The sequence below is a fragment of the Carassius carassius genome, chromosome 38 (assembly GCF_963082965.1).
Source record: "Carassius carassius chromosome 38, fCarCar2.1, whole genome shotgun sequence".
NCBI lineage: Eukaryota > Metazoa > Chordata > Actinopteri > Cypriniformes > Cyprinidae > Carassius > Carassius carassius.
The window spans coordinates 4,734,941-4,748,841 of NC_081792.1; the positions used below are offsets into that span (position 1 = coordinate 4,734,941).

At 39.0% G+C, this 13,901-nt stretch overlaps 1 protein-coding gene across 1 annotated transcript; it reads left to right on the forward strand.

The window, feature by feature from the left end:
* Positions 1-267: 267 nt before the first annotated feature.
* Positions 268-10,267, forward strand: LOC132119168 (myb-related protein B-like). Its single transcript, XM_059528934.1, has 14 exons — positions 268-521; positions 1,120-1,216; positions 1,717-1,788; positions 1,883-1,975; positions 2,545-2,765; positions 3,494-3,722; positions 4,391-4,585; positions 6,723-6,995; positions 7,325-7,467; positions 7,553-7,652; positions 7,763-7,873; positions 7,977-8,093; positions 8,173-8,325; positions 9,819-10,267. The coding sequence occupies exons 1-14, from the start codon at positions 502-504 to the stop codon at positions 9,945-9,947; spliced, it is 1,953 nt and encodes a 650-aa protein (XP_059384917.1). The 5' UTR covers positions 268-501; the 3' UTR covers positions 9,948-10,267.
* Positions 10,268-13,901: the final 3,634 nt, after the last annotated feature.

Consider the following 13,901-nt stretch of genomic DNA (forward strand, 5'->3'; position numbering starts at 1 on the left):
ACCTAATCATAATTGTAGTGGACACTCATATGTTTTGTATGTGTAGATATGAATACATCTATGGTGTAAAATTACTAATTGATTTTAAACAAATTAATTCATAAATTAAAAACTATAAAGTACTAAAAAAACATACAAAGGTAGATTTTCTTGATATATTTTGGCTAGTTTAAATTAGATAAGAAATATCTTGTCGCTTATAAAGCGCGTCCACGTGTTTGCGAGCGCGCACGTTCTGCGTCTGGATGGTGCGCGCGCAGCGTGTTTCCGCTGATGTCACTCCCGGGAATGCCTGTGAAAAAGAAGCGCGAGATAGAAACTTGGGCGCGCAGCATTACATGTTTAGCTGGCGGATGTTCGTGCGCTGTTTAATGAGAGTGTTAATTATATTTACTCGACCGTCTCATTAACATCACAGATGTTTGTGTGTGTGTATGGATGCAGCACACTGTCCTCGTAAAGGGCTGTTTTATTGGTGCATTTTGAGCAAACATTAGGGAAATGTCGTGGTTTGCGCGCGGGTAAGTGCATAAAGTATATTATTATTGTATGTTCAGTGTAATTGTATTCTATACTCTTACTTTAGGACAAGAGAATGAGCACATCTGATGCATTTAAATAAATATCTGTGTTTGTAGTGATTGTTGACATGTGTTTGTGAAGGATGCATTGAACCCCGCCTAATATAAAAACACAAAGAGAGCTCGAACTCGCGGCACCCAAGCAGTTTCAGCATTATACAGACAGACTGTAGTGCTATTAACTAATCCAGATCAGTTCTACGAGATACAAGCCTTAGTTTTTATCCAGATGTGTTTTTTTGGCATGCACGAGACTGTTAACCATAAATGCTAGTCGATGCAAAGGTGGTGATTTACATTTCTGAAAGCACATCTGAAGATCCCAGCGATGGGGTTGAATGTGTTATCACATTTCCTCGATGTTGATCTGGTTTTGGTTAACATTGTTTGGCAAAACACAAGACAGGTGTTAAAACACTGCCCTGCCAAATGGTGTAGTGTACCATCAACACACAGCTGCCAGAGTTTGCTGATCTGTGGTCAGTGTTGTTTCCCCAACCCTAAACGTGTGTGTGTGTGTGTGTGTGTGTGTGAACAGAGAGGACGAGGAAGAGGCCATGTGTCAGGACACAGACTCTGATGTGGCTGACCAGAAGGATTGTGGGAAAGTGAAGGTGAAGTGGACTCAGGAGGAGGTATGGTTATACATCACAGTATAGAGAGAGTAGTAGTTTTTTTGAGGAATTGAACAGACATATAGATCTATGTGTTACATGCCATTGGAAAAGTCAAATGAAAAGCACTTTTTGTCTAATGTGAAGTTTAGGCACAAACAACAATCAAAATCAGAAGTCGAAATATCAGACCCCTGTAACATCTCTGATTTACATTCAATTTAACACCATTTGGAAAGATAAATGAATAATTCACCCAGAATATAATTTCTATCCCAGGTTACTCTCCTTCATGGCATTCCAATGAGCCTAATAAAATACGCGTTATATTTAGCTTCATAAACACTGATCAACACACATACGCTTGATATATATTAAACATCCGCTGTTTTGAGTGTTGATCATATGTGGATAAATGCACCATTTTTTTTCTTTTTGCATGGCATCCAGCTTCAATCCGTATTTGTCAAAAATGAAAGATTCTGTATGCTTTTATTTATTGGTTTTATTGTATTTTCCAGGATGATAAGCTGCGAAAATTGGTGCTGAAATTTGGACCAAATGATTGGAAAACCATTGCTGACTTTTTACCTGTAAGTCTGTTTTCTGGAGTTTTTGTGTCTCCACATTTAACGGTCTGTGGCAGTCGGCTTTAACGGCGGTGGGTTTGTTGTTGTTTATTTGAAGAATCGATCAGAGCATCAGTGTCAGCATCGCTGGTTCAAAGTTTTGGATCCGGATCTCGTCAAAGGACCCTGGACCAAGGAAGAGGATGAGAAGGTACGATGTATAGACAAAACAGCAAAAAAACTCTTTTAAACAAGCTGGGAAAACCATGAACATTTTTCTGTGGTATATATTCTACATACATTTGACCAATTTCTCATTTAGGTTTTAGTAAGTGACACGTATGATTTCAACACTGCAGAAATCAGGGACAGAATAGTGAAATCTAATCAGAAGAATTGCATTTACTGTGTAACCCTGAATGTTTTACCAATTGGCAAATTTTGGATGAATGAATTAAAAGTATAGCTACACATTAAATACAATTCTGATATTGGATTTTTGATGCTTTGCTTGACGGCTAAAATAATTTGAACCATATATATATATATATATATATATATATGCAGTCAAATGATTACTTTGATCTTTATTTGAGATACAGTGGTCAGTGGGTTAATTACTTATTTTTCAGTGTTACAGTTGTCCCCAGAATTCCCCAATAATTCCACCTGGAAAAACAAAAACTCTCATGGGTTTCAGAGGGCTTTAGAGTTGGGGCCGCAGTTTCTTAACCAATGATCCTGATCTGAAAATGTATCGTTGTTTAAATGTGCATCCAGGTGATTGAGCTGGTGAAGAAGTACGGTAACAAGCAGTGGGCGATGGTGGCCAAGCACCTGAAGGGCCGTCTTGGGAAGCAATGCCGAGAGCGCTGGCACAACCACCTCAATCCAGACGTCAAGAAGTCTTCCTGGACTCCAGAGGAAGATCTCATCATCTACAAGGCTCAGTGTGTGCTGGGCAACCGCTGGGCTGAGATCGCCAAACTGCTTCCTGGAAGGTGAACGCACTGGAGATTTTAGGGTTGTCTTTCATCCTTGTATACTTGGGCTGCATTACACTCTTGTCCAACAACTGTTTCCTATAGACTTCCATTCTATGTGTGGCGGCACTTCCCCCGGGGGAAAAATAGATGTATATAATGTAAATCTAAACCGTAGACTGGCTTATTGAAAGCGCAAAATAATTCTCTGCCAGCAGGAGGCGCTTTAGGAACGGCGGAAATAGTGTTTTACCCAGTAACGGCTGTAAATAAATCGCATTATAGGAAAGATTAAATGAAAATGACATCAACTTTTCTTAATACCATCGGTTCCCTTTAAAAAAGACACGTTTATATAAAATCACTCGTGCCACGTTTTGATTTTGAAGCGTGCAGTGCTCATATTTATTCAACGAAGCCAAAGCCATCTTTAAAATCAATGTATGGTAGAAGCTTGTTTCTGCCATGGAATAAAAAATGTAAAAATGAAAAGAAAATTGCAACTTTATCTTGCAATCCAGACACTTTTTTTTCTCCTGGTGTGTGAGTTTGCATCCTGCAATTCAGAAATCTTTTCTAAGGTATAAACTTGCAGTTGTGAGTTATAAAGTCCGCTCACAATCCTGACATTGTCTTTTTAATTGTGAGTTTATGTGTCACCAACACTGACGTGTTCTCTAATGATTGGGAACTTCCATAGACTGGTATTCTGTGGAGTTAAGAAGATTATTTAAATTTTTTTTCAGAACGGACAATGCTGTCAAAAACCACTGGAACTCTACCATCAAGCGTAAGGTGGAGACGGGTTTTTACGCGGGTGTGGACCCGACGCTCCAGGCGCTCCAGCAGCCGGACAGTGAGGAGACGGAGCAGCAGGTTCTTCAGCAGGACACCGAGAGCATTGGGAAGGTGTGTGCTTCAACTCTGATCTGTGATGGAGCCAGCGAGGGATCACCAGCCCAAGTCTTGAAGCCGGTATGAGGAAGACTTCAGTGACTGTTGACATCCTAATCACAACCGTTCTTCATTTTCGTGACTTTCTGTTAATTGTTCTAGAGTTATATGACCAAAAAGTAAGACCAAAAAGTTACTTACATAAAACACATCTAAATATCAGTTGTCACTCTGTATCTCCTAATAATATGTCTTAGTAGTTAGTGAATATCTCAGTGCTTAGTTTTATGATTAAAGCGTTGTAGTTTCCGAACATAAAATGCAGTGCAGTACAATGATTGAGAGACGGACAAACACTCGTTCCTCAGACGCTTGAGGATCACGTTTTAACTAAACCTGATGTCTGGATGATCAAGTGAAGCAGAGCTGCTTCATTCCAGTTAGTGTTCATCTCCAAGTATTACTAATAATATCACACATTATTCTTACGTTTACTTTAGAAAAATAAGTAAAGATTTCCAAATGACAAAACACATGAAGCACAAGCTGAAGTTGGATGGTTTATCAGTCAGATGACAGAAGTAGGAAGGTTTTGTCCTGATTTGCACGAGGCACGATCCAGTGGGTTTTTCGGGTTAAATCTTGTGGCACTTAAGTCAGTGCTGGCCATGTTTGGTGGTTCGTCTGACGATGTGTGTCTTTGAGCAGTAATCCTGTGAAAGTCATTTCTTCTGCTCTTGTGTTGACAGGATCCGGATGCACATGAGAAAGTCCCCACTGCTGCACACAGAACTGCATCATCTCCCCAGACCCCGACGGCTCCAGCGAGCCCCAGGAGTGAAGCGGGAGACTCTGCTGTGTCCACGTGGGTGATGGACCGCTCCGGCTTCCTCTCTCCCTCAGCAGCCCCCACACTGAAGGAGGTGATGGAGCTGATGGATGCGGTGAGTTCAGAGCTGCTGTCTAATCATCAAATCACATACGGCACACCATGCATATTACAATTGCTATGTATGATAATAAAAAGATCATGTGAAATATCTTGACCAGAGATGAACATCTTGTATCTTCTCTCTATCTCTCTCTCTCTCTCTCTCTCTAGATCTAACAACCCCAGATAAAATACCTAACGAAAATGGCTTGTTATATATATATATATATATATATATATATATATATATATATATATATATATATATATATATATATATATATATATATATATATATATATATATATATATATATATATATATATATATATATATATAAAAAAAAAAAAACATGGAATCAAATTTAATATATACTTTTCACCATAACATTAGCCAAAAAAAAATATTGAATAAAATCATAAAAAATGGCATGGCGTTAAAAATCAAACTAACCTAGCTGTGGTTTATCTCCTACAGATAGTCTCCAACTGTTTTTAAAACCGTGTTAAAAAAGGGTCATTTGGTGTTGATCGATGCGATCTTTTCTTCAAACACACTATTCCTGACAGATCTAGCTTTTTTGACACCAAACACTATGCCCTCATAATAACTAACTCATAATAAATAACTTATTCACAAATGTGTGATGCAAGTATTTTAATTCTCTCTAATTGTCCTTTAAATGTGTAATTTTGACTGCAGTATGCACGTTTCTTAGGAGTCATGTCTGTTGATTTCTGTGCATCCAATCAAACACCATTGACTCCAGTCACAATTGGCTGGAGATTTTCGTCATCTCCTGAATAAATCTTCTTCTTGAGTCCTGATGGAGACTCTCTTGCTGAGTGAGTGTAGATCTGACCCAGGCGTCAGCCTCTCGCTCTCTCTCATGAAACCAAGACAGAAGTGACTTAAAGAGCAGGTCATGTGGTAGTGTAAAGTGTCCTAATATTGTGTTGGAGTCCCCTACAACAGGTTTAAATGAGCCAGTTAGTGAGCACTACCATTGACCAAGCACCTTCACATAAAACAACAAAGTGCTCCAATACGTACTTAAAATAATTGCATAAAATACAATTGTGTTCACAATAACTGAATCTTGGCCTCAGCTGAAGTTTAGCTGCTAAACTGTGAACACTTGGTGGATGTTAGCCGAGCGCTCACTGATGAAAGGATACTACTGTAATGTTTGAAGAACGACAGACAAAAGAACAGAACAGCTGTATCACGCCGGATAACTCGCTCGTCTCTCCCGCATTAACCCTATCACTGCTGCTGCAGCACAATAAAAAAAGCTGCTCTAGGTGTACATCACATATTCGCTCAAAAAGATACTTTGAGCATTCACTCGAAACTGTCCGCATAACGTATCAATCGTACTTCCAGGTTGTGCTTCGGAGAGTTTGTTAGTCCAAATTAAGAAGATTAGAAGTCAATGAAGATCAAGCTAAAGGTCAGACTCTGTGGGCAGGCGGGATTATGCAAATGTGTTAGCCAGTGACGAATACAGGTAACAGGCAACTCAGAAACGACTTTCTCTTTCGAGAGACAATATCTTTATTACACGGCTCTGTGGAATACTTGATTCTGATTGGTCAGTCACGACATTCCGAGGAATGTGATCCCTGGATAACAACCTGTAAAAGCTAATAACACTCCGGCTCATCCAGATAACAGCACTCAGCACTGTATTCTTGCTTGAACTATTTTTTTTTTCTTAGTAGAAGCTTTGCGTTTTGAAAAATCGAATTTTCAGTTTATAACGTAGCTATCCTTATATAAAAGCAAAGTCATTAATCAAAGAAAAAGTGCCTAAGAAAGGGATAATGTACATTCAGCCGGTTGTTCTCACAGAATAAACCCCGACAGGATGATCAGGACCCCGTCTCATAGCGGAAACCATAAACCAATAAGTCATATGACCTGCTCTTTAAACTGTAATTTGTTAACAAAAAGGGGGTTTTAGTCTATATAGCAAATTTTTCTCTTCGTGACAACTGTGATGCATTTAAATGACACTAAGCCTTAAAGTTGTGCATGAGGGGCGTGGCCTCTTGAGTGACGGGTGGATTGCCGCTGATGTCACCAGTGTCAGGTGAGGTGGGTGTGTTTTTCTGTGGTCTGACAGCAGTAATGATTTGTTCTCCCAGGATCTGGAGGGGTGGTGTACGATGTCGGACTTCGAGCTGCCGGAGGAGAGCCAGAGCCCTGAGCTGCTGCAGTTTCGTCTGGAGGGCAGCACCCTGCAGGAGCTCAGCAAGGGCAGCAAAGGGGAGCTCATCCCCATCTCACCCGGCGGGGCGACCCCTCCGTCCATCCTGAGCCGCCGCACCCGCCGACGCATCGCCCTGTCACCTGACCCCAACGACTCCAGGACCCCCAAGAGCACACCGGTCAAGATCCTGCCCTTCTCTCCTTCACAGGTGCAGCAGACGCTTTCACATCGCTGCAGTGTTTTCACGACTTTTATTTTTCATGGCACAGTATATGAAAAAAAGATAAGTTTCTCAGTGAGTCTTATTGTGCGGAGTGCTCTGCTAGTTAGAGAGTTGAATTCCTGTTTATTAACCGGATTAATAGTATTTCTTTATTTGTGAAGAATGCAGTAAGGTCGGTCTCATCTAAATAAATCTGTTTATTTTACACCCATGCACAAATCCTTCGGTAGAAACATGTTTGATTCAGAAAGGCTTCATTAGTGGCTCATTCGTCTACTGTAAAGAGTTTTAATGTTATGTTGTTGTTTTTACAGTTCTTTAATATGTGGACCAAGCAAGACGCGCTGGACCTGGAGAATCCCTCTCTGACGTCGACTCCTGTTTGCAGCCAGAAGGCCCTCGTCTCGACCCCCCTGCACCGGGACAAAACCCCTCTCACGCTGAAGGACAACTCCCTGTACGTCTGAGCCGTCACAGAGAGCTTTATACACATCGTGTGAGTTCACATGTCACTGCTAAACTCTTCATCTGCTCTCCTGTAGGTTTATCACTCCAAATCACAAATCTAATCTGGACACGACTCCCCGGACCCCCACTCCATTTAAAAACGCCTTGGAGAAATACGGCCCCCTGCGGCCCCTGGTGAGAGTTTTACTTGTTATTTTCACGTTCAGATCTCACTGATGCTCAACCTCCTGTTTGATTATTCTAGTTTTGATCCTGAGTTTTGTGTCTGTTTTGGTTCTCTTAAGCCTCCGACCCCAAACTTGGAGGAAGACCTTAAAGAAATGTTGCGCAATGAGGCAGGAATTGAGTTAATAGTAGAAGACGAAACTCCTACAGAGAAGAAACGCAAACAAGTGGTAAGATATGTGTATATAGATATATATATATATATATATATAATGCTGAGATGTCATCAAACAGCCAGTTTGCAGCTCTGTTGAATCACATGTCTCTTCACAGCTCCGGCCGCCGATGAAGAAAGTGCGTAAGTCTCTGGCTCTGGATGTCATTGACTGCAGTGAGACTGCTGCTGCACGAAAACTGCAAATTAAACACGCGCTCAAGACCAGCCAGAAGGTACAGAACCCGGAGCGAAGGGCTTGTGTTTGCCCAGTGTCACGGAGCAGATTTAATCATGTTTGTGTTTGAACCCCAGGCTCAGACGGGGCGGTCGCTCTCTCCCGTGTCCTCGTGTGGAGTGAAGAAGGAAGAGAACCTGCTGGATCAAGGGTTTATTCTTGGCCCGAATGAGAGCGGGCCGTCCACTAAACCTGTGCCCCCCCCACTGAAACAGAGTCCTCCGCTACCTGTGAGTGCTGTTAGATCAGACGAAAACCTGTTTACCAGAGATAACGGATTCAGTCATGTGCAGTTATAGTAGATCATCACAACACCGCTAGTGTGTTTAGTTCATAACTGCTAAGTATTTTATTATGCAGTGACACCAAGACAGACATTGATTACGTGTTGTTAAAGGGATGAATCATCCAAAAATATACATTTTCTGAAACGGCACATTGTTTATTGATATATTGTTTGTGTAAAAAACAAAAACATGCTGCTTTTATCCTCCATGTTAATCAGTAATTTTACACATGATATAAATGTAATTTGCTTATTGAAAGTATGCTGCCGTGTTTATTTATTATAGTTCGTTGAACTTCTTTCATTTATTTTTCATTCTATAATAATATTTTTTTGATCTGTATTAACACAAGTAGAGAATTATTATAATATCTCAAATAACTAAAAATGAATGTTTTTTTTTGCATCATCTGAGCTTAGACGGTGTTCAAAATCATCCTCACAAAGATAGCCTATTTATTTATTTATTTTTAATCATTTTTGCGACTGATGCTGGCTATGAACAGCACCTGTTTCCTAATTTGTTTACTGTTAAACAGGTTTATAATACAGTAAATTATAGCCTATACTTAAGTATTAACACTGCAATCATCAATGGAAAAAAGCTTTATTTCAAGCACAGATGTTTTTACAAAAAGAAAAAAAAACTGTTTAACACTAAATACATTTCTGCTCTCTTTATTTATTTAGTTACTTTCCACCAGTGTTCGGGTCATGAGAAATATTAAGGGAATAAATTCACACATTTTTGCACCGTAAAGCAGTCAGATGCTGAGAGCGCCGTCGGTTTTTAGCCTACTTTTCACTTTCTGTTGAATTGACTGAGATTAAAAGGTTCACGGCATAACTCTTGGGCAAAGTTTGCACGTTGCTTTTGTGATATCCATTGGTAGCCTTCCTGGTTTACCTACACTATTGTTGGGTTGGGGTCCACGGATTTGTGCTAAGCCACTGGACTCATCCGTTAGAGCCTAGTGCCCGCTCACTTTTGCCCAGGCAACCCAAAAAATAAAATTGTGGCTACATTACTGATTGCTCTTAACAGACCTGTGTGTTTTGTATAACTAGTGCGGTGTCTGTTCTCGGAGAATATAAGCCCTGCTCGTGCTGTTCTGTAGTTTATTAAAAGTTTATTCATTCTGAACGTGTTGAGTGTCCATATTGCACCGAAATGTGACCCTGCACTCCCTTGAGTCCGCAGCAACACACCCTTCATGCGTGAAGTCGATTGGATGAACCCTTCTTGACCTAATATAAATGACACATTTTCATTTAAGTTTGTTTTTTGGGTGAACTATTCCTGTAAATAAAGTGTTTATTTCACTAGACAAAAATAGGCATTATCATATGATTATTTAACAATGAAATCCTTTTACTGTTGAATTTCCAGCAACAATAATTAATCCTGATATCCTTGTCCTTTTCTTCTTCTGATAGATGTCTCCAGTCTGGGAAACGGTTGTCTGCGGACGGACAAAAGACCAGCTGATCATGACGGAGAAAGCGAGGCGGTACCTTCGCTCTTTAAAATCTCACGCCCCAAACCGAGCGCTCATTCTTTCCTGATCCCACACAGCTTCTGGGTGTTTTTTTTACAAAGCATAATGTGTAAAATTTGTGTTGGTTAAAAAAAGTCATGTAGAACATGAAACCAATTACTTGTTCCAGAACAGACACTTTAATGCTGATAATGCTTTTGTCCTGTTTTCTGTGGCATATTAGCACATTCAGAGCACCATTTTACTTCATTTAACCCTGTATAATAAGTGTATTGCTATTTTGTTTTATTTATGTATTGTCAGCCTGTTTTGATGTGGCAGCAAGCATTTTGCAGCAAATATAAAATGGCGAACATCCTAAGCCAAGTAAATAATCAGGTGACTGTTTAGGGATCTCAGTATCGTTTTGTTCACATTTTCTGTGTTTGTCTAAGGATAACTAGACATCTGCTAGAGCTCATGTGATGTACTGGCTGGATATGCAGGCTTTAGGAGGGTCAGCATGTTGTAAAATAACATCTAGGACCTCTTTCGGTGTGCATGGAAACATGAAAAAAAAAAGATTCACGTAAAAATGAAAGGTAGGCTATTGTATACTACAAAAGAAAAATAAAACCGCTGTTGGATGATGGTAACACTTAGACCATATATTCCTGTAACTAGCATAGTAAAAAAAAAACTCAATTTCACGAAAATGTAACTAGTTAATTACCTTGTCTTTAATTACAAAACGGAGTAAGCTGTATGTTACTCATGTAAAGAGTTTAGATGGGTGTAAGGTGCAGTTTTATCTTTTTGATGACACACAATAACAGGATTGCGCTAAATCAAATGCACAGGTGCATCTAAAGTTAGAATGTCGTGAAAAAGTTCATTTCAGTAATTCAACTCAAATTGTGAAACTCGTGTATTAAATAAATTCAATGCACACAGACTGAAGTAGTTTAAGTCTTTGGTTCTTTTAATTGTGATGATTTTGGCTCACATTTAACAGAAACCCACCAATTCACTCTCAACAAATTAGAATACTTCATAAGATAAAAATTTTTAGTGACTTGTTGGTCTTCTGGAAAGTATGTTCATTTACTGTACTTGTAATCAATACTTGGTAGGGGCATCTTTTGCTTTAATTATTGCCTCAATTCAGTGTGGCATGGAGGCGATCAGTTTGTGGCACTGCTGAGGTGGTATGGAAGCACAGGTTTCTTTGACAGTGGCCTTCAGCTCATCTGCATTGTTTCTTGTTTCTCATCTTCCTCTTGACAATAGCCCACAGAGTATCTCTGGGGTTCAGGTCTGGTGAGTTTGCTGGCCTGTCAAACACACCAACACCATGGTCATTTAACCAACTTCTGGTGCCTATGGCAGTGTGGACAGGTGCCAAATCCTGCTGGAAAATGAAATCAGCATCTTCAAAAAGCTGATCAGCAGAATGAAGCATGAGGTGCTCCAAAATTTATTGGTAAACACGTGCAGTGACTTTGGTTTTCATAAAATACAATGGACCAACACCAGCATATGACATTGCACCCCAAATCATCACAGACTGTGGAAACTTAACACTGGACTTCAAGCGACTTGGGCTATGAGCTTCTCCACTCTTCCTCCAGACTCTAGGACCTTGGTTTCCAAATGAAATACAAAACTTGCTCTCATCTGAAAAGAGGACTTTGGACCACTGGACAACAGTCCAGTTCTTCTTCTCCTTAGCCCAGGTAAGATGCCTATGACATTGTCTTTAGTACAGGAGTGGCTTAACAACAGGAATACGACAGCTGTAGCTAAATCTCTTGACACATCTGTGTGTGGTGGCTCTTTATGCCTTGACCCCAGCCTCAGTCCATTCCTTGTGAAGTTCACTCAAATTCTTGATTTGATTTTGCTTGACAATCCTCATAAGGCTGCGGTTCTCTCGGTTGGTTGTGCATCTTTTTCTTCCACACTTTTTCCTTCCACTCAACTTTCTGTTAACATGCTTGGATACAGCACTCTGTGAACAGCCAGCTTCTTTGGAAATGAATGTTTGTGTCTTACCCTCCTTGTGAAGGGTGTCAATGATTGTCTTCTGGACAACTGTCAGATCAGCAGTCTTCCCGATTATTGTGTAGCCTAGTGAACCAAACTGAGAGACCATTTTGAAGGCTCAGGAAACTTTAGCGAGTGTTTTGAGTTGATTAGCTGATTGGCATGTCACCATATTCTAATTTGTTGAAATCGTGAATTGGTGGGTTTTTGTTAAATGTGAGCCAAAATCATCACAATTAAAAGAACCAAAGACTTAGGCCCCGTTTACACGATGGGAAAACGCAGAGTGTGTTAAATATATTAATAATATTGATTTGATTTAAGTAATATTTTTGTTTCTTGAAACAGATCAGTTTAATTCAACATTCTCAAATATTTTGATAGAAATTTCACAAATATATTAATTATATTATAAAGAAATAATTGGTTAGTCAAATACAAAATAATTTTATTGAAAACAACTTAAATATATCTGTAAATTTTAGATAAAATGAACTGTTGGATTTTTACTCAATTATTTTGGTATGTTTAAGTTAAGTTTAACATCTCTGTAATATTTACTAAGCCACAGAATTATTTTTTACAGTGTAGGTTTGGCATAGTTATGATGGCGCTCGACGGCGTATTTATGCGGGTTGATGTAAACGACAACTTTTTTGAAAACGATGTTGTGTGCACGATGTTATTTTTGAAAACGGAGGGGGGGAACTATTTGTTTCTCTAAAGTACCCGGCTATGTGTAAATGTGGCATTAAACCACTTCAGTCTGTGTGCATTGAATTTAATACATGAGTTTCACAGTTTGAGTTGAATTAATGAAATAATTCAAATTTATTGAGATGCACCTGTATATAACAGAGCTTGTAACACATTGCAGTAGATACAGCATTTGAGTAGAGCTCAAGTTTTTGTTGGATGAGTTTTTCACCAAGGCACATGAAGCAGATTTGACCTTATGGTAAATCCGTTTTTTTTCCCCATACTGATGTGTTGCTCCTAAATAGACTTATTACTTTTCTTGGTTAACTAGAAATAGCAATTGTTATGGAAGCATAAGTTTAACTGTGGCACATGGTGAAATGGCAGAAGCCAGTATTTCTCAGGATGATCTTAGCCAAAATCTCTTTCATGAGCAGTCAGTTGACTTGACGGCCATCTTCCTGGACTTGCTTAGTATATTATGAATTATTACAATATAAGATATATATATATATATATATAATAAGTGCTGTGGTCAGATTTCCCTGCTTGTTTAGTCTCTAGCTGGAACAAATGCCTGATAAAAAACATTGCTTCTATCAGTCAACAGCTTATAGACTCTTTCACATAATAAAAAAGCTACATAAATTACATCTACGATTAAGCAATAAAAATCTATAAATGATTGCATATCTGTCAGTCACAGGTGACTTTAAATAAGTGAATACAAATGAATCTGCTTGTAATCTGATGAGGGGTTACCAACTTTCACTCAAACAAATGATTTTAGCCAGCACACACTACCCAACTACACCTCACGGCAAATAACAAGAAAATGCTCCATAAATGGAATAATTTAGATTAAAATATGTATTTTCATGCATTATAAATTACATCTTAATAAAGAGTTATTTACATTAAGCCCTTCATATTATATGATGTATTTATATACTTTATAAGAAAATATATACTTTGTATGATGAACAGATTTAATTTAGGCTTCAACACATGCATGTATCATATCAAATCTGCAAACGTGAAAACTCAAAGGTGTGGGTGATGCTTAAGAGCCACGAGCTTCTGTGTTTACCAGAGGTGATGGGATGCAATACATTACAGCAATCAATCAACATGGCTCCAGTTCATCAATCAACATCTTGTGAAGTGAAAAGGTGTGTGTTTGAAAGAAATAAATTCATCACAAAGGTATTTTAACTTCTTGCTTCGGGTTAGTCCATAATAATCCATTAATTCCTTCATAGTGCTCGTGATATGTGTCTGAAGCTACTCTGTATAG